Source organism: Salarias fasciatus, chromosome 6, assembly GCF_902148845.1.
Source record: "Salarias fasciatus chromosome 6, fSalaFa1.1, whole genome shotgun sequence".
Taxonomy (NCBI): Eukaryota; Metazoa; Chordata; class Actinopteri; order Blenniiformes; family Blenniidae; genus Salarias; species Salarias fasciatus.
The window spans coordinates 15,798,379-15,819,931 of record NC_043750.1 but is presented as its reverse complement, the minus strand read 5'-3'; the positions used below and the strand labels follow the sequence as shown (position 1 = coordinate 15,819,931).

Below are 21,553 nucleotides of genomic sequence, written 5' to 3'. Positions count from 1 at the left end.
GCTATATCCTCATTGGAAATAATGTTTTGTTCCTAATGAATTACCTGCTTTAAACCAAAACGTTGAATTTAAAGTATTTATTAGTGGTTGTCTCCATCCCCTGTTTACAGTGAACTGCAAAGTTGAATCTTTTAAGTTGTTATTAACAGATTGGCCACGAGGTGTCTCTATTTTATGAAGCCTTTTGCCTTTTTAACCATGAATTACCTTTTAAAAGGTCATTCGTGATTCCTATTGTCATTATTATAAGTTAATAAAGTATAAACTGTATCTTATAGAAACATTGTAACAATTACAGAGAGAGAGAGTGAGAGAGAGAGAGAGAGAGAGAGAGAGAGAGAGAGAGAGAGAGAGAGAGAGAGAGAGAGAGAGAGAGAGAGGTGTTTGTTTCCGGCTCCCGCCATGTAGCCCGAGCTGCAGTACTCCAGAGAGACCGAGGGGGGCGCTCTGCACCCAGTCTTCACTCAGACAGCACTGACTGAACGGACAGAGAGCTTTGTGCCGAAAACTAAAGCCCAACCTGTGTCAGACTAATGAATTAAAACGGCCTGTTGGAGAGGTAAATACTGAGGAGCAAGCGCTTGGCAAACATCACGGGGGTTGAGTCGCAGTTGTGTGTTTTAAAAATAGCTTCATTTTGCATTTGCTGGGGTGTTCAAAATCATCCGTGGGGCAAGTTGGTGGTGAGAGGAGGGCTCAGGGCGACGGTAGCAACCCTTCTTCGCCTGTGAACTAGCGGCAGTACGGAGCGATGCTTGGAAGTTGAAAAAAGACAGTAACAAGTAAACTAGCTTCATCTTTTAACTTCACAAAGTAGTTGCATTAGTTGGAAAGCGCAGGATCTGAGCACGGGAATGGACATTTGAGGCGAAGATGATAGGATAGTTCACTTCCTCTGTGATTGTAGCTGGAGATGTGATGGGCACCTGAATAGTTTGCGGCCTAGGCTAACTGTTAGCGCGGCTAACGTGGAATAGCCGCTAGTTGCTAACAGGACTTCCCGCAAAATGCTAGCCGCTAGCCAATGTTTGGACTGCATCAAGCTAGCTAGCTAATTTGATAACCTGTATGACAGTAAACGTACACACCAGCTGTTCTCGTATTTCCTTTTAAAGTGGGGCTCCTGCAGTTTAGCGCTTCATACAGCTACACCCGTGTCGCAATATCAACAGTACTCGTTTTGGCGTCCGAGCGATGTATTAGGAGAAATAGGCGAGTATTTTAGAGCTGATGTTCAAGCAGAGGCAATTTAGCATGTAAGCTAATAATATGCACGATGCTGCTGTAATGTCTGCTTTTCATCCGGAAAGTTCGCCGGATTCTGAAATCGCTGAATATACAAGTTCGGTGTTGTAAATTTCAGTGGGCAAAATTGGTGGTTAGCAAGTGATAACGTAGCTTTAATCGAGGTTTTGGTAAGTGCGGTAGCATGGTTGTGTTGAACTTTTGTTTTCTGACCCATAGAGGCCAGTAGAAGACCGTGTGGACCACACATCAACAAGCATGGAGTTCCCGCAACAGCAGAAACCGGCGGGGGACGGAAAGATCATCTATCCTCCCGGAGTAAAAGAGATCACCGACAAAATCAGCAACGATGAGGTGGTCAAACGATTGAAGGTATGTGGAATGGCCTGTTGGAATACGCGCCCAACATGTTTTAATCTAATCTGCATTATTCATTACTTGGCTCAGTGCCAAACCCATCCTAACTTTGGAAACTTGTTTATTCAGTCTTTCCTTTCTCAGACTTCTGCAGTTTTCTTTCAAGCACACAGTCCCATTCATTAATAATCCCCCTTGATTATTAATAATTGCTAGGAAAATATTTGATTGATTTTGTATTTTATTAGTGACACACTAAGTGACAGTCTGTTGGTATTAATATCTGGATCTATACACTCTCATAAGGAAAACAAAACGGTGTTAGAGACACTAGTTATGTGTAAGGGAACATGTAATAATAAAGTAAACAATGCATGAGGCTTCAGAACTGCCTGACACACATTTAGAGGAAGTAAAGTTGAATTTGAAAGCAAACCGATGCCGTGAAATTCACATTCCAAACAATTGTTAGATATACCACTGTAATAGCTGTTGGAATATCGGTTGGGCTTTGTAGAAAATATAGACTCTCTCATTCATGTATTCTAGATTTAATCTAAAGCATTTATTATGAGAATATCACTTTGGTGAAATTAGTGATCGGTTGCTGAACTTACTGCGTGTATCGTTATTATGTGGAACAAAAAGGGTCCCCTGTTGATAAAGACGAGGTTATTCTTGTGTTGTTGAGTTTGGATGAATCCTTGTGTCATTACTTCTCTGGCCTCTCTGGTCTCTAATCGTTTCCCCCTTGAGGTTGGAAAAATGGGATGATTCCAAGCTGCACACATAAAAAGCAAACTCTCCACACTAATGCTATTTTTACTGCAAGGGCACGAAACAGTGAGCTGTGTTAAAAGTAAGGCTGAAGAAAGCAGCTGATTATAATAAAAAAAAAAAGGACTCTGCTGATCTATTGAATTTAAGTTGAACAAGCACTCGTACACCAGCAAGTTCAGCACTGAAAGATTTAAGATGACCTGAAGTCCAAAAACAGCTGGGAGCTGTGTGAAATTTTAATAAAAAAGTGCAATAACCTTAAATCCTTGTACACATTATTTCCACTTAGAATACAGACAACAGTGTGGCCTACAGGTTGGAGCATTGAGGATGGCAGTTTGAATCTCATTGTGTTGCATCATGCAAGTTAATGTAATTTGTACCAAGTCAAACATGCTGCTCATGAACCCTGAAAAGAGCAGCTGCAGGACAATCAGTAGAAGGTAATATAGAAATGTGAGGCAGTTGTACCCCTCCTTAGAAAAAAAAATACAAAGTCATGTTCTCTACCGAGTTAACGATTCATCTTGTCTCTGGGAAACTTTTGGTTCTCTAGCAGCTAAATGTTTTTGTTTTTTTGTTGTTGTTCATTGACTGTCAGCTGCTCTTTGATGCTGGGCTGGTCATGTACAGTGGTGTTTACAAAGTTTTGCTGATAGCTGTCCCTTGCTGTGAAAATATGACACTGATGAAAGCGTGCCAAACTTGTACGGTTGCAGCCGACCGAGCTGAACTTTACAGCAAAACGTCAATGGGAGCTGTAACGTCTGTAGGGTCATCTAACAGAAAACATCTGTGCAAACCGGAACTAAAGTTAACATTCATTGAACAATCACAGTAGAGCCTTCAGAAGAGGTCAACAAACTTTTCTGTACTTGTACATCGTGATATCTCACACCCGAAGGCCTCGGCATATTAAAGATCAACCTCTGTGTTCAAGTGGAACACATTGTCTGCTGTAATGGCTTCCAACGATCCAAGAGCCATTGACAACAAAATTCACAACCTCCTTTTAGACAGATGTGCTGATTGAGACATCGTTGACTGCATTTGACAGATGTTGCTGAGAGCTTTATTTGCACAAACAGTAACAACTACAATCTCAGAGAACACATTGAGATTTGTGATTGCAGCATTTCTATGGGAACAGTTGTTGCAGATCACCTTAGTTGACCATTAAGTGGACAGTGAGTATTTTCCCCAGGAATGGAATAAAGAATACACAACTTTCCATGTGCATCCACTATCCACAGAATAGTGCAATTAGCGTGTTAGCTAGCACAACAAAGATACAGGATTCTCTGAAAACTCGGGCCACACCGGAGATTTGGATAAACTCGGTCTTTGCGTTTGCACGTAGATGGAAGGAGAGAGAGCGAATAACGTCACAGTATCCGACAGAAGCAGCATGTGTTTGGGCCTGTGTTTACAGTTTTCCAGGATTCTGATTAGATAACAAGGCTTTATGCTTCTCGTGACACTGCCGTCTCTCGATTTGTCATGCTCATTGTAGCTCTTAACAAGGCAGGTTTGTGTAAATTAAGTTTATAATATTCATTTTGTAAATCCCTGGCTATGTGTAAACGTGGCCTCGGTAAAGTACTGCAGCTTCTGCAATAGCTCTGACTGAGGATTTTAAAATAATTCCCTCTGTGTCAGTTCAGTGATCAGTTACCAGAGGCACAGCTGAGAAGAGGGCACCGCAGACTAATCTGTTTGTGGGTTTGATATTATCCGTTTCTGGGAGGTATAAGGATGTGAAATTGATGGTTGCGTTACTGGTGTGTCGTCATTCTCTCGCTCTCTTCCTTGAGCCAACCAGCTCTTTGCATTCGCCTGGTGGAATTGATCAGCGGAGATGAATTAAGTAGCACACTTCAAGTCTCTGCCACGTTTGTACCTACAGTGTTCATCGGTGTAGAAAATTGCACATGTAGTACCGACAGTCCAGCTTTGGTTTTAACATACAGACGATGACTGTGTTACCGCTGATGCAGGTAATGAATCCTCTTGCTCAGATTCATTGCAGGTTTTGAAGCTTGACTGTCTGCTTCCATACATTAGGGAATGATTTGCGCTTGAATAGGCAATAAGTTTTTCAGGGAAGCAGCATGAGCCTGGCTTAAGTAATGTTGGTATTATTTGAAACTTTCAAGGAATTCTTTTGACTTTACACAATATTTTGTATTTTTGTGGTGTCACTGAAATATCCTTGAACTATCTGTAAGAATGCGTTTTGTTCTTTGTGAATCATAATGAAAAAACATTCTACTCAGCAAATTTATACTAATACTTATAATTTTATCACCGCTGTAGTGAATTCCCTTTATTTTCTGTTTTAAATATGGGGTGGCTATTTACTTTTAGTTCTCTCTCAATAATGATTTGCACCATCATGACCTCAGCTGGAATTTTTCTCACCAGTCGGCATGTAAGTCAAAATCTCCAAAATCATTTGACTATTGAAGTGTGTTAGTTAGTTTTGATCGATTGGGTTCACCCTCCACACATGGGAAACTTGACTTTAAAGCTTCTGACAGTTTTGAAGTAAACACAAAGTGTCAACTCCAGTAAGTGACAAAGGTTAATCACAACTGTTCGCTTATTCATTTGGAAGTATAATGAGTAACTCAACCCATGTTTTGGCAATATTTTAACCAGCGCTGTTCACCTACTGTTTCCGCTTTCAAAGTGTAAGAATTGCAGATGTAATGCAGAAATTGTACAAATGAGTGTTTATTTTTGTGTTTGATAAACAAATAGCTTCCGTTGATATTGAGTTCATGTTTTCATTTTCCTTCTCCTGGCAATAAAAAAATGAAGAGCTTTATTTAGTTGTGAGTGTATGTGCCACAAGCCAGGATCTGTGATGTTCTGTCATCTGAGGACTGTTAAACGTTCCCTCCAGCTCAGGAAGCAGAGCTCAGAACAGAAACAGATCCTCTAGAAAAGTTTCCAACTAAAAAGCTCCTGATTATTATTTGAAAGATGTGAAAAGTATTAATGACTAAGTCTAACTGGTTTCATTGGCCGCAGTGGTGAGCTTGTGGTCGTCCAGGCAGCTTTTACTGGATATCAACTGGAATGGCTCCAGCTCCCAGCAAATCTAATTAAGATAAAGTGTGTTGAGTTTAAAGGGATGGTTGTTTTGCTTGAATTGTTCAGTCGTGTGTGATGGTTATCTGAATCAAAGCATCAGTTTCAACTCGTAACTGGCTTGTTGTTTTGATCAAATTAAAAGTACTGTTAAGAAATACAACTTTCTGTTTATCATCATCTAAAAAGTCATGAAGCTGCTAGAAAAAATACAAAGTAAATGAAATATGATGCATTATGTAACAAGGTAAGTGGTGGGATTTTGATTGGTTATTAACGCTCCATAGATCAGTTTGATAATGTGAAATAAAGTACATAAGAGATCAGCACATTTGACGTGATGCAAAGCTGACTCTGTGATAATTCCCACTGGTTTTAATAATGCATTATTACCAGGAATCCACTGATTTTCCCGTTGGCTGTATTTGCAAAAAGACGTCTACATTTTTTGTGGTATCAGCTGAGTCGTGTTTTTGCAGTTTTGACCGATAGCAGAGTGTGCTTTAGCTGGATCTCCATGCCTGCTTGCCTCCACCATGCTGATAAAATTAATGAACGGCCGCATGCCGAGCTGTGTTTTCATGATTCAAACAGAGTGCCACCTGTTTGAAACAAAGAGAGAAGGTTATATGTTTCACTTTTGGACATTGAGTTTGTCTTTGAAATTTCTCTGATGATTGCAGCTGTTTGCTGCAATTGCTGAATTACTCAGGAAACTTGTTGTCATTCATTGAGTTTATGTGGAGTCTCAAACGGCACTTTGCAGCTATTTAAAACACGCATTGCCCAAACCCTTAGAGTGAGCTAAAAATGTATCCAAAGGCAGACCAGTAAATGTAGGTTGCAGAGATACGCGCTCGCTCTGCAGCTCGACAGGCCCACACACTCGTCCGTGTGTGGAGAGCCTCGCTCAGCTGCTCTGTGACTGTTTTCAGCTCGGAGCAGTGAGGGCTGGGTGAAAGCGTTAGTGTGTGTGTGTGTGTGTGTGTGTGTGTGTGTGTGTGTGTGTGTGTGTGTGTGTGTGTGTAGGCCTGAGTGTGGTGCTCTGCAGTCTGGTGGAGCTGTTGGCCCATCCCCCACTTCAGCTGGCTGTGAGTGAGCTCTGCTGCTCTGCTTCAACTCTACACACACAGACACACACACACGCACACACTGAATGGGAGGAAGCAGCAGCTTAAAGGCATACCGTGCTAGCGTTGGTCCATCAGGACTGAGTCTGTTTCAGGTGTGAATACAACCTCTGGAGACACCAGCAACTGTCATTTCCAAGTACATCTTTGTCACAAAAAACAATAACAGATATTTCCTGTCAACAAAGTCAGTTGAAACCAATACTGGAAACTGAAAACCTTATTTCCACTGTGCAGAATGTGCCGCTACTGTACAGATTTGTGTGTTTCCGTTGACCAAAGTTGTGGTTGGTATCGAAAGTACTGGACTTGTAACATTTTTCATAGCCACAGCCGCCCTGGTTGTAGTAGAAGGTGGTTTATTTCAATCTAAAATATTTGAATTATGAGACCTGGTATGTTGATTTCTGTTGCCCAAAACTTTAAACGCCACACAGATAATTGATCATTTCTGCAATAATTCAACATTGGATGGACAATTTAATTGCAGTGAGCTGCTCATTTTATTTTCACCATAGCTATTGAGAGCCTGAAACACATTATTTATTGAAAATTAAGACGTGTACCATGTCCTTGACTTCTGACATATGGGTTTCCTCAGAAGCTTCGTGTGGTTTCATAAAGAGCACAGGTGTTTCATTTATATTGAGAAAGAACAAAACTGATAATCCCATAGGATAATGCGCCTACTGTTTGCAAAGTCACTTCCACATGCAGATGGGATTGATTGTTTAGAAATTTTTTTTTTTTTTTTTTTTTTTTTTTTTTTAATCAGTTGGGATTCCAGTGTGCATGAAGCAGGTGTTTTCAGAGAGCAGAATTGTAAATGTTTTGAAAACCAGGTGATGAACTGTATAGATCTCCAGCTTTATGGGAGAAAACAGGCGTCATCGCTCCACCGCTCCATTAAGCAGTGTGGACTAACCTTCACAAGCAACATATTCTCTGTTTTCTGTGTATTTCTGTAACATCAGTGCAGCGGCCTTGTCTGAACACAACAATATTTTCAGTGGTTTTGTTTGGGAAGATGTCTTTCTTGATGCATGGTTCAGTGCACAGAACAGTTTTTGTACATGAATATGTTTTTGTCTTTAGACATTATCAGAGATTTTTATTTTAAACCATCCAACTCAATAAATTTTCTCTTTGTAGTTTTGACTCATTGAGATGATTTTCAACTCACCCTTCATCTCTGTGGCTCCGTCACACAGATGGTGGTGAAGACCTACATGGACATGGATCAGGACTCGGAGGAGGAGAAGCAGCAGTATCTGGGCCTGGCTCTCCACCTCGCCTCAGAGTTCTTCTTAAGGAACCCCAACAAAGATGTGCGGTTACTGGTGGCCTGCTGTCTGGCAGACATCTTCAGGATCTACGCTCCCGAGGCCCCTTACACCTCCCATGACAAGCTCAAGGTCAGAAACCAACCCTGACAGCAGCACCGCTCCGAGTCAGCCCAAAGACACTTTGATTAATTGCATGTTGCATGTTTTGTTGTCTTTTTCTTTCTTTCCTTCAGGACATCTTCCTTTTCATTACAAGACAGCTAAAGGGACTTGAAGACACCAAGAGTCCCCAGTTCAACCGATACTTTTACCTTCTGGAGGTAATGCGCTGACGTAGTACAGACCAAGACACTGAAGCAGGGAGAAGTGCTTATTTTAAGAGCTTAAATCATTTAATCTATTTACTTCATTTATTTATTACTTCACTATTAAATTTTCATTCATGCCAAAAAAATTTTTACATTTGTTTGTCTTTTCCTCTTGCTTTGAATAATGAAATGATAGAGTTTGGTGATTTTGCCACATGTCGTAAACTTTAAGGCTGTGAACTTTGCCCTTAACAGAAATTAGTCACAGCAGTGGAGTCATGCCTCGTATTTGTGGTTTGAAGTTTAAGGGAGAACTTTGTTGAATGTTGAAGACTTAAATGGACGCGTCTGAGGGTCTTTGTGTTCCTTCAGAACCTGGCCTGGGTGAAATCATACAACATTTGCTTTGAACTGGAGGACTGCAATGAGATCTTCATCCAGCTTTTCAAAACCCTCTTCTCAGTCATCAAGTAAGACCTTTTTTATGGCATAATATCCATAGAACGTTTTATAATTATCTCTGTAGTTCAAAGCAGTCTCCATAGGTTGAACAAATTCATTTGATGTGTGAAGATAATTTATTTTGTTGGTGTAAAAAAAGTTATGAAAACTGTTTGTATTGCCTTTTGGAATTGTGTTGTTTTTCAAATCAGCGGTTTGAATGTTCACGTCTTCGTCCCTTTCGCCCGACAGTAACAGCCATAACCAGAAGGTACAGATGCACATGATGGATCTGATGAGTTCTATCATCATGGAAGGAGACGGAGTCACACAAGAGCTGTTGGACACAATCCTCATCAACCTCATCCCTGCACACAAGGCAAGACATGGAAACACGGAAATCTTTCATTCTTATTGGTATCATTTGTGCTGTTAATAAAAACAGCAGTGCCAGTAAATATTGCTTTCTGTCTGTAATGATGTGATCGTGTTCTTTGTTGTCTTAAGTTTTCATTATACTTGTAGTTATGTACATCAGTGCAGTGTTTATAACCAGTCAGTTCTTCACCTTCCAGAATCTGAACAAGCAAGCGTACGATCTTGCTAAAACTCTGCTGAAGAGGACCGTGCAGACGATTGAGACATGCATCGCTAACGTGAGTGCTTTTCCACGTCCAGATCGTTCAGCCTATGACTTCTTCTCTACTTTCCCCTTTATTTTTCTTTCACTTTTGCAAACCCTTGAATCCTGTCAGTGGAAATGCTGACTTTGTGTGCTTTTCTGAGTTTGTTTTTTTTTTTTTTCTTGTTTCAGTTCTTCAATCAGGTTTTGGTGATGGGCAAGTCGTCAGTTTCGGACCTATCTGAGCACGTCTTCGACCTCATCCAGGAACTGTTTGCCATCGACCCGATGCTGCTTACATCTGTCATGCCACAGCTGGAGTTCAAACTGAAGGTCAGCACAACACAAACAGAGTTCCTCTCTCAAAGAATAAATAGCAGGGCTCACCTCAGATCAGACATGAACTTAAGTGACAAAATTAACTTTGTATTTAACAACTTAGTAGAATTGTTGTAATTTATTGGCCCACCTAAATAACGCTCAGATTATAGCCGTTTTTAATTTTACACAATTTCTGTTAACAAGCCTCTAGTTAACTATGATTATTTAAAATAACAGTTGTTTAAAGCTTTTCATGGTGCCGCAGAGACTCCTAGGAAACTGAAATCACCCCACGCGATGTCCATTGAGTCAAACATGGCTGGAGAAAATAATAAAATCAAAGGAAAATAAAGAGCGGTCCAGACTTCTGCTGCCCACTTATATCCACTTTAAGCATGCAACAGAGGCTAGATTATTTGCCATTACATACTGTATTTCCCACTCACACTGCCTGCAGCCTTTTCATTGTTCTTTATACAGGTGCCAGATATTCACAGAGCAGAGCGATGCATGTGAAGAAAAAACGTTGTTTTATCCTTTTGCAGGTTTAGATGAAACACAGTGTTAAAATCTTCCTAAAGCTGTATTGATGTTGAGCTGGAAATCCTCTTGAGCTCATTTCACACCTTATAAATCACCAAAGCAAGACAGCTTTTTATTACCATGTTTAAATAGTAGCTTTTTTTTTTTTTTTTTTTTTTAACTGGTGTGTTGGATTTTCTTTTTTTAGATGTAAAATCAAAAGGTTTATGCTACATTATCACAAAGGCGGCATATGAACTAGTTGTCAATGCAAGTTCAAAATGACTCGCAGGTCCACCTGTTTTTAAACAAATGTGTGTTTTGTGCCTTCAGAGCAACGACGGCGAGGAGCGCCTGGCTGTGGTACGGCTGTTAGCGAAGTTGTTCGGGGCTAAAGACTCGGAGCTGGCTTCACAGAACAGACCGCTGTGGCAGTGCTTCTTAGGACGGTCAGTGACACACAAACGCATGACAGAAAGAGATCAGCTGCGTTATGTCCGTCAAGAGAAACTAATAAGAAAAGCTACATAAGGTGACGATAGTGATTCCGTTGGTAAGCGTGTGAAATATTGTGTGCTAATACCGCAGGATTTGAATCGGTACTTTTATCAGACAGTGAATCTGAGCATGTTTAGACAGCACAACTGTGCTCTCAGGTGCACTCTCAGATTCTATCTGCTTAGTTTCATTAGAAATTTTAACTCGTTTTTACTCAATGAGTTGTTTGACTATTTATCCCGTTTCTTTGAAATTGATACCTGTTTCAGGTGAATTCATTTTTCTGCCACTGTTGTGCGTCTCCAGGTTCAATGACATCCACGTCCCAGTCAGGCTAGAGTGCGTAAAGTTTGCCAGCCACTGCCTCATGAACCACCCAGACCTGGCAAGGGACCTCACAGGTGTGCTTTATCTTGTGTTTGTGGGTTTGTTCTCATTTGTTTTTGAACGCAAGCAGTTTTTTTTTTTTTTTTTTTTTTAATACAGGCCTCTAACAGATTGTGGCTGCATGTGTTTGTCTGCTTATTCAGAGTATTTGAAGGTGCGTTCCCACGACCCAGAAGAGGCCATCCGTCACGACGTCATCGTCACCATCATCAACGCTGGAAGGAAGGACCTCAACTTGGTCAACGATCAGCTGTTGGGCTTCGTTCGGGAAAGGACCCTGGACAAGAGGGTGAGTCAGATACGTACAGCCCCACTATCAACTATCTACTGGTTAAAGTTGGCCTTTCTATACTCGTCATTTACAATTCTGAAGTAATTTCATTGTTACTATTGTTTTTCTAACTGCTTGCCTTTCCTCTCCTGCCGCAGTGGCGTGTGCGTAAGGAGGCCATGATGGGCCTGGCTCAGCTTTATAAGAAATACTGTCTGCACCATGAGGCCGGAAAGGAGTCCGCCCAGAAGATCAGCTGGATCAAAGACAAGCTGCTGCACATTTACTATCAGAACAGCATCGATGACAAGTAAGAGCACAGTCCCGGCTTGATTGAATGTTTATCAATGTAGTAAAGCACTATAAATTTATAAAGGTCAGAAATTAAGTTTATTAAATGTGTTTATTTTGACACTTGGGGCTTTTGACAGAGTTATTTTCAGAAAAGGCAAGCTGTCTTCATGGTTTCTGTGGCTGCTTTTGCATATATTGAGCTTCTGTAGAGCCTGAATTCGTCTGCAAATGAAGCCACAACAATCCCACTTTCCATTGCGTTTAGCTGAATGCACAGTTTAGCTCTGTATAAAAGTGATTGGTTGCATATTTCACATGATGACAGCTGGTCAGCATGAATTTCTTTCACATCCTTTGCAGTGAATGCTCGTAATGTAAAACTGAGCCACTGTGCAGTCCTGGGCTGGTGTTACCCAGCCTGATATCGACCCCTGTAGCCACATCAAATAGATCTTTGAAAACCTTCTTATGTACAACATTTTAATAGATATGCCTTTCTGCATTTACTGTTTTAATATTTTTTTTCCTCTGCAGGTTATTAGTAGAGAAGATCTTTGCCCAGTACATGGTTCCTCACAGCCTGGACACTGAGGAGAAGATGAAGTGTCTGTACTACCTGTACGCCTGCCTGGACACTAATGCTGTCAAGTAAGTGACTCTGCAGCGTACACCATATACCGGCAGTAAATTCACATTTTGCAGGATTATGCAAACACTTTTCTGTGTCCCTCCACAGTGTAAAATGAAACCACACACTGGTGTGTCAATAAGCACTGTACATGTACAGGGATATTTATTGATCTGTGTGTCTCTGCACCACCTCTAATCCGGTCCTTTATGTGATTGATCTGTGCTTCCAGGGCACTGAATGAGATGTGGAAATGTCAGAACATGCTCAGAGGCCTTGTCAAAGAGCTGCTCGACCTCCACAAGCTGCCGGTGGTGTGTTAACATTCAAAGTGATCTCCCCTCATTTACAAAACGGCACAGATTTTTGTTTCCGTGTATCTCTAACATGTCTTTCTATGTCCTGGTAGTCCGAGGCCAACAATACAGCAATGTTTGGGAAGCTGATGAGTATTGCCAGTACGTCTTACATTACATTATTCCAGTTCTGTAATGTATGAAATTTATTCGACCTAACTCTGTCCCAAACTTTCTCCATCTCACACTGTTACGTATTTCCAGAAAACCTGCCAGACGCTGGAAAAGCTCAAGACTTCATGAAGAAGTTCAACCAGGTTCTTGGCGAGGACGAGAAGCTGCGAGTCCAGCTAGAGATGCTCATCAGTCCAACTTGTTCCTGCAAACAGGCGGAGATCTGCGTGGTAAGAGCAGCACAACCTTACTTATTCACTCTGCTCGACCACTCATCCCAACAGTCGTATTTCATAACTTTTAACACAAAACATATAACCGGTTGAACGCTGCTGTCAGTTTTTCAGCCAGTGTTCCTCCTGAAGTTGTCATAAATCACTGAAAAAAAGATTTATGTTGGAGTTTCTGGAAATTATTCATCCAATCTGAACTTAGCTGCCTAAAATAAGAGTTATTCAGATTGGCATTGTGTTGATGTTAAATTGACCATAAATGATCTTTAGAAACATTGATCTGATTGAAGTTACATCATTTAAACACTGCTGTCTGATTGACCTCATCAGTGAAACCACAGTCAGGGCTACATGATCAAATCAGAGTCTAAACACTACATATGATTGCTTTCCACCGTCAGAGCTTCGTGTGCATCAACAATGCCATGCGCAGTGTTTTGGGGGGAGGGAAAGAGAGAAGCACTACTCAAGTAATTGATGATGCTCTGACTTATGTCTAAAGAGTTTATAACGGTTTGAAGACTCGGTGGATGTTAAGTTTGTTCTCCTGATTTGTTAATCCAAGTCCATCAGAAGATAATGGTTTCTGGAACGAGCTAACCTTCAGTACTGTGGCAGGCTGCTGGGTAAACTGGGGTGTGAAATTATGTGTGCGTCAGTGTCACAGCGCAAAGCATTGTGGGATGGGTTCACTGATCAGATGATAATCATGGTGCATCTATCTTCCACATCAATCTGATGATCTAATTGCATTCACTGTTCGTAACCTTATTGCTCCGCTGGAGAGAATTTAATCAGATTGACAGAAATTGACCGTGCAGCTGCAGCGTGTGTGTTGGTCACATTTTACATGTTTTTGCTATTAATAGTGGGCAAAGTTGGAAATTTGATTGAACCAGCACTTAATCCAGTTACTTATGGTCCATGAAACTTAAGTTTTTAATTTAGTGTGACAATATGACAAACTGCACTGCAATGTTAGGTTTGAACATTTTCAATTAATGAAGGGGCTTTTATAGGCAACAACAATGTTACTTTTGTTTTGCAAGTGTATAGCAGTAAATGTTGGTGATAACGATGTACTGTTTATATCCTGTGCAGAGGGAGATTACGCGAAAGTTGACATTCCCCAAACAGCCCACAAACCCCTTCCTGGAGATGGTGAAGTTCCTGTTGGAGCGCATCGCTCCGGTACACATCGACTCAGAGGCCATCAGGTCAGAAACATTCAGCACATCAGTCCCTGGGTTCTATTTTTAAAAGTAACCACATTTTTTTGCTTCACGTTTAGGCATAAAATGTTCACTGAAATATATTTTGAGTCAGTTTAATTGTATTTTAGTGACTAAATCCCATTTGAGTTCTGTGTTTTTGTACAGCGTACCAAAAGTCAGGCAGTCATGAGACCGAGCAGCAGCGTGTTTTCACACTGTCCCTCACAGAGTGCTTCAAGTATTATCTGTGTTTCTATCATTGTGTAACACTGTCTCACTGTCAGGCTTTCCTCATTCAGTGAGACCCCTAGTGGCAGAGAGGTGTAACTGCAGGCCTCAGGCAGGGCATAGCTTTAACCCTTTCCGCTTTATGGAAAAACACAAGAGAAGAAACAGACTCCATAATGTGAGCACTGGCTGAGTTCATCGTGTCTAACGCTGCTTAATCATCACATCCGTTATGTTTGAAACTATCAGAAACGGCTCTAGACACAAGCTTAGCAGACTGATATAAGAAAAATAAAAATGTACATCTCTCTGTTTTGCTTCAGCGCTCTGGTAAAGTTGCTGAATAAGTCCATCGAGGGCACAGCTGATGACGACGAAGAGGGAGTTACACCTGATACAGCCATCCGCTCAGGGCTGGAGCTTCTCAAGGTACATGACGTAAACTGGACATACTGAAATGGAAATATTAGGTGCTTTGAAAAACTTAAAATGTCTCCTCTTTAGTACATGTAGAAAGAAAAACAGTGATGTGACCTGTGAAGGTTGTATTAAACTGTCAAGGAGTTAGTGATGCCTTGAATAACCAGTAACTATTCTCCCTGTTGTGTTTGTAGGTCCTGTCTTTCACTCATCCGACAGCTTTCCACTCAGCAGAGACCTACGAGTCTCTTCTACAGTGTTTGAAGATGGAGGACGACAAAGTAGCAGAGGCAGCGATACAGATCTTCAGAAACACCGGGCAGAAGATCGAGACAGAGTTACAACAGATTAGATCGTAAGAGGCAAATGAAGGGTTAAAAAAAAAAAAAAAAAGCCGCTAATATGTGATTCATGAACTTGAGCAGAATGGTTTACCCTGTTGATGTTCATGTGTTCATTTTCATTTCTCATAGATAATTTCTGGGCTTTGTGTTTTAATAGAAGAGCCCGTGTTATTATGCATTTTGGTCGGGCCTTCTAGAAGGACAAGGCCTAGCCCCGAATGAAAGAAAATGTACTCTCTCTTTATTTTCTCTCAAAACTTGCCTGTTCTTTTGTCTCCTCCAGGACTCTTATTCCCATCCTGCATCAGAAAGCCAAGCGGGGCACTCCTCACCAGGCCAAGCAGGCGGTCCACTGCATCCACGCCATCTTCAACAACAAGGAAGTGCAGCTGGCACAGATTTTTGAGGTAGAGATCCGTTTCAAATGGCCTGGTTTAAAACAGACCTGCGGCCTTGTTTTTCATGTTTTTTTTACTGTTCATGCAATCTTTTCACGAACGCTGCTGTTTTCCTCCGCCACCCGCAGCCTCTGTCACGCAGTCTTAATGCAGATGTACCAGAGCAACTCATCACTCCGCTGGTGTCTCTGGGCCACATCTCCATGCTGGCTCCAGATCAGTTTGCTTCACCAATGAAATCCATCGTCGCCAACTTCATTGTCAAAGACCTGCTCATGAACGACAGAGTAAGTCGAGATCAACATGGGTGCTAATGTAGACGTTGCTAATAATACACAACGTGTTTTACATTTTCGTAACAGTGCTACAAAAGTAGAGTCATATCCATGCATGTCTTTGGGAATCATCAAATTGTTCTTTCCTGTTTCCAGTCTGTGGGAAACAAAAATGGGAAGCTGTGGACCACCGATGAGGAAGTCTCACCTGAAGTTCTAGCTAAGGTCAGTACGGTGTTCATCTTCCATTCAGTACAGCCTCATCCAGGATTTTCTCTTGCAGTAACTCAAGGATGCTATTTATTCATGCTGCTTGTTTTCATCCAGGTTCAGGCCATTAAGCTCCTGGTGCGCTGGTTATTAGGAATGAAGAACAACCAGTCCAAGTCGGCAAACTCCACCCTGCGCCTGCTGTCGGCTATGCTGGTCAGCGAGGGCGACCTGACGGAGCAGAAAAAGATCAGGTACTGCTGGCTGGAATTCAGTGCGTTGAGTGCACCCCGTATCCAAGTGTCTTCCTCAGTTCATTCTGACCTCTCGGCCGGGCCGGGTCGTCCTGTTTATTAAGCTTTGGTCACCTTTGTTCCTTCTTCCTCCTCACAGTAAATCAGACATGTCCCGTCTGAGGCTGGCTGCAGGCGGAGCCATCATGAAGCTGGCACAGGAGCCATGTTACCACGACATCATCACGCCTGAGCAGTTTCAGCTCTGTGGCCTCGTCATAAATGTCAGTCTCACCTTCAAATCACATGTTACACAGTTTAATTCATAGGACGTTTTAATATGTCACAGTACAAAAACTAGGCCTCATCCTAGAAGTGAGTGATACACACACCTTACATGGAAGTCATCATATGTTCATCAAAACTAATCCTAGTTCTCCATTGTGTGTGCACGTTAGTTTATCTTTCTTTATGTTGTTTACAGTTCTTTTTTTTTTTTAAGCCACTTACTGTGTTTGTTGCACACAGGACGAGTGCTACCAGGTCCGCCAGATCTTTGCACAGAAGTTGCACTTGGCTCTGGTGAAACTGATGCTGCCTTTGGAGTATCTGGCCGTCTTCGCCCTGTGTGCCAAGGACCCAGTGAAGGAGCGCCGCGCCCACGCCCGACAGTGCCTCCTGAAGAACATCTCCGTCCGCAGAGAGTACATCAAACAGAACCCCCTCGCTCAGGGTCAGTGCTCCTGCCCAGTCACTGTCATAAGCTGCTACTTTGGGGTTTCTAATGGATTAAAGGGAAGATGATGATGATATACACCTCATTAGGTCACATTTCCATCCAAATTTAGTGTGAAGATGAACTGAACAGAACTTCAGAACATAAACTTTTGCAGAACTTTCCATGCTAGTTTTTGTTTTACTGTAAACATTGGAAAGCTTGAAACATACAAACAGGCATTCAGTCTCTTCTCTCTTCTTTTTAGAAAAACTTGTCTCACTTCTTCCCGAGTACGTTGTCCCGTACATGATCCACCTGCTGGCCCACGACCCAGACTTCACAAAACCACAAGAGTATGAACAGCTCAAAGACATCAAAGAGTGAGTGACAACGGGCTTTTTTCTATATTATTATGGGGGTGGTGATGTCTGGACTTCTTTTCTCCCCCACATTGCCACTGAGAGTTGAGTAGTCCAATGACATGCTGTGTGTGTGTGTGTGGTGTGTGTGTATGTGTGTAGGTGCCTTTGGTTCATGCTGGAAGTGCTGATGACCAAGAATGAGAACAACAGTCACGCCTTTCTGAGGAAGATGGTGGAGAACATCAAACAAACAAAGGATGCCCAGTGCCCTGAAGATGCCAAGGCCAATGAGGTAAACAGACGTGCTCAACTCACCAAGCAACAAAAACATGATCGACTGAACCAACATCACAGTTTTAAATCCATAGCACTCAAAAATGTGAATGCTAAGGTGCAGCTTCACCTGCAGGAGTATTGACTTTATTTTCCCAATGAAGCATCTGCTGTTAATAATTGAGTTTTTTTTGTTGCTGAGAAGAAAGTGTTAATAAGAAAAGCATGTTCATCTTCATCCAGCTGACTCTGATGGTGCATCTTATGCTGCTGTGGTTCCAGAAACTGTATATTGTATGCGACGTTGCCCTCTTCGTGATCGCCAACAAGAGCACTGCCTGTCACCTGGACTCTCCAAAAGAGCCTGTCCTGCCCTCCAAGTTCTTCCTCGTACAGGACAAGGCAATAAACTCAACTGAAGAACATTTTACATCTATTTGAAGAGAAAAAAAAAACGTTTTATTTATATAAGTTATTGTGGTTTAAAGGTTTTAGGCTCATTATTTGTTTCCTGTATTTCATTCAACAGGACTTCAAGAATGATAAGGAGTACCTAACAGCAGAAATGAGACAAATGCTGCTCACTGGAAAGGTAAACTTATGAGATTTTGTTTTCGTTGCTACTGACAGCAGTGGATCCCAAAAATGATAAGTTTGGATTTAATGTTTCGTGTGTTTTAATCTACAAATACAAAACTGTCATTTTACCGTGCGTACGACAGTTTGAACATGTTGAATGTAGATATCCTGCTGCTGTGCTTCATGAGGCGTCACTGCTTCTCTCTGGTTCTGTAGCCCAAAACGGCTCCAGTGTTGGGAGCTGTGAACAAACCTCTGACTGTACCTGGGAGGAGGATCTTCACCAAAACCACCACAGTTTCGGACACCACCAGTAACACCAGCACCAACTCCTCCCCTCTCAGCTCAACAATCAACAAGAACAGGTAACCACGTGTTGAGCTGCTCCCTGTTGATCCGATGAGCCCACGTTCATTCCGTGTAACTTCAAATGTGTGTCACAGTAACAGCAGTGTGACCAGCGAGTCAACAGAGAGCCGGGCGCAGGAGAACAACGAAAACCCAGTCATCAAGAATGACGAGTCGAAGAAGGCAAGCTCCACCTTCACTTTGCACATTTTTCTAACCTCTCAATCTTTTATGTGTTTTAACCCCGTTTTGTTTTCCAGGAGGAAGCGGGCAACAACGCGACTACAGACGCCGAAGCTTCGGTGGTCAAACGGCGTGGCCGTCCCGCCAAAACGACCACTGCTTCTGCCGTGGCCGAGAAAGATGGAGCGTCGGCGCCGGCAGCGGGTGGAGGCAGAGGCAGGAAGAGAGCCGCCGACCCCAACTCCAACCCGTCGGCGGAGTCCATCAACCTCAAGGTGTCCAAACAGCAGCAGCAGAACGACGAGGGAACAAAGAGACAGATTGACTTGCAGAGGTGAGCGCCGGTGGAAGCTACCTGCCTCGGCCTGGAGCTCGGAGCTGACTGCACTGCCATGTTTGAGTAACAGGAAGTCTGGAGAGGAGGCAGGTAGAGCCGTAGAGCCAGGTGTCCTCTCCCCGGCCAGTGAGGCTCACCGGCAGGTAGAGCAGTGGTCCAGACCAGCCTGCCCATATCTGTGACGAGTAACCCCCACACTGTGCAGCCCCATCAGCCACTGTTAGACCAGAAGATACCAAGTCTGCAGAGAGGGGAGCTCCTGCAGGCAGGCAGGCAGGCAGGCAGAGAAGCCGTCAGTGGAGGAAACACTGGTACGACTCGTGCTCTCAAACACTCTTAAACTCTTAAACACTCGTTATCGGCCCTTTGTTTAAAAAAAAAAAAAATTTATACAAGTTTGTAGTTGATGTCAACATTAGATTGAGGTGTACTGGAGCAGGGAGAGAGCCAGAACATGCAGGACTGCGACCCTCCAGGCCTGGGGTTGAGTGGCCCTGCTTCAGAGGCGTAGTAGCTCACAAACGGAGTCTCCGGTCCTCAGGTAGCATCATTCTTACTGTAAATTGCATTGTGGGTTCTGTTTGAGCCCCTATTGCAGTGCAGCTAACTTAATCTCAATATCCACTAATTTTTCTATCTTTGCTTGCTGTGAGAAGTTGTGACTCCAAATGTTTGGTTTTTTTTTTTCTTTCAGGTAAAGAGGAAACCAGCGAAGGCGAAATCAAGACTTGAGAGAACGGGCCAGACTCTTCCTCAAACCTTCCTAACATTATGTACAAGCTCCTCTGACTTTTAAAGCTTTCCTGGATACATTATGGACCTTTCTTAAAACACACGTATACACATGCACGCACGCACACAAACACACACACACACACACACACACACACACACACACACACACACACACACACACACACACACACAGCACTGACATCCTAGAAGGTTTTAAACACCTTGTAGTCCTAAAATTGAAGCTCATTGTATGTAGGTCTTACTCAGAAACATGTTATTTTTTTTTCCCTTTGTGTTTGTTGTTCTTTGCTTCTTTTGAGGAGCTGTTTTTAAGAAGAAAAAAAAAAAACAGGATGGACATTTTACAAACATTTTAATCTGGTTATGATTGTTGCTTATTAAATCCCCTGGGAAAAACCGAATCGTACTGTACGTCTCCCGACCTCTTCCTCCTTGTGTCTTGTGTTGCACGATCTTTTTATTTTGACCTTCGACAGTTTTAAAGTTACATTTTGTAAATACACCTGTGCAACTTTCCAGTTAAAACTTTTTTTTAATATCTACCACGTTGAATAAAAAAAAAACTAGCTGCAGCAGATGGGAGTATTTAACAAATATACCAGCACCAAATTTCTTTTTTTTTTTTTTTTTAGCTTTTGCTGTTTCTCTCAGCTGGAGCCATTCCTCGCAAGGCCAGGTAGAAACCAACGGTGGCGTTTTCCTCTCCCACCGTTCATGTGTCCAAGGGCCCTTTTTTTTTTAAATCGACTTTCGGTGTGTAAATGAAAAATGTAAGCAGGTAAATCTGCTCGACGGCGTTGAGGGGAGGAGCTGATCATGTTTTTACGTCACTTGTGAATGCATAAATGATGTTACTACAAGTATGTGTTCAGGTTTCTCTTCACCTTTTACAATTAAATGTTTTGTACTACTGTCAGTTTTTCTCGTGGGTAAATCCTGCTTTTCATGGAGTGGAAACCGTCTTGCAGATGGAGTTTAAAGATGCCTCTTTGCATCAACTTTTTTTAAGAACAAAATAAATGCTTTTAGCAGTTAGAGAACTTGTCTAAATGACCAGTGTTCAAAAACACAAACTCGGTTTTTTTTCTTCACTTTTTTAATCAAAGAAACATGACACTGTCACAATAAATAACCATGCTTTTTTTATACTGCTGATGCTTGCTTCCAAGAGAAAGAAAAATAAGTCTTGATCCAAATGGAGAAACTGAGATGCAACAGCCCCATTTTTTTTTTTCTATGCTTTGTCATCGTGCAACATTGTACATAGTGAGAAGACGGGGAGGAGGACATAGATCCAACCACCAGCAGTGCTTCTCTGGTGATTCCTAGGCAGTTCTGTCTCGATAACCAAACCCAAATATTTACAAGTAAATAAGAATATGTGTTATTCAACTGATCAGTGGACTTTTCATAGTGGCTGGGAACTCGCAGAATGACTTCTTGTACTGGAACCCACCACTGCTCCAAGGGGCGGAGGGGGTCAAAGATAAAATAACTTAAAAAAAAGTTACACCTCACTTCTCTAAGTGGAAAATATTTCATGGCAGTGGGGTTGTGAGGATAGCAGAATCCATTCTACCAAAAAAATAAATACTGACGTTACTTACATGGCAAAAAGGCCTGAAAAGTGGCTCATGCTGCACTTTGAGTCGAATTACCAACAAATCCTTTGTTGCTACATTATAACGGGTCAAAGTGGTGAACCGGAGCAGGTATAAACCCTTAAGCCACGAGATGTTTGGTTTCTTCTCTGCCGTTTCATCTGTGTCACATTGGATTGTAAATG

General features: G+C 42.1%; 1 protein-coding gene across 4 annotated transcripts; it reads left to right on the top strand.

Moving 5' to 3' along the window:
* Positions 1–444: 444 nt before the first annotated feature.
* Positions 445–20,683, top strand: pds5a (PDS5 cohesin associated factor A). 4 transcript variants are annotated; one of them, XM_030092879.1, is made up of 33 exons: positions 445–559; positions 1,465–1,617; positions 7,820–8,023; positions 8,128–8,214; positions 8,575–8,672; positions 8,896–9,022; positions 9,219–9,299; positions 9,458–9,598; positions 10,442–10,557; positions 10,913–11,007; positions 11,137–11,282; positions 11,423–11,574; positions 12,093–12,206; positions 12,419–12,500; positions 12,596–12,644; positions 12,747–12,886; positions 13,991–14,106; positions 14,655–14,760; positions 14,946–15,106; positions 15,379–15,502; positions 15,622–15,780; positions 15,925–15,993; positions 16,096–16,232; positions 16,372–16,495; positions 16,740–16,944; positions 17,195–17,309; positions 17,451–17,583; positions 17,847–17,966; positions 18,094–18,156; positions 18,360–18,508; positions 18,587–18,674; positions 18,752–19,008; positions 19,706–20,683. In XM_030092879.1, the coding sequence occupies exons 2-33, from the start codon at positions 1,504–1,506 to the stop codon at positions 19,707–19,709; spliced, it is 3,876 nt and encodes a 1,291-aa protein (XP_029948739.1). In that variant the 5' UTR covers positions 445–559; positions 1,465–1,503; the 3' UTR covers positions 19,710–20,683. The 4 variants fall into 4 exon arrangements, 3 of the variants coding, with proteins under 3 accessions (XP_029948739.1, XP_029948740.1, XP_029948741.1); XM_030092880.1 differs by lacking the exon at positions 445–559 and adding an exon at positions 655–782; XM_030092881.1 differs by lacking the exon at positions 445–559 and adding an exon at positions 1,160–1,256.
* The last annotated feature ends 870 nt before the right edge of the window (positions 20,684–21,553 follow it).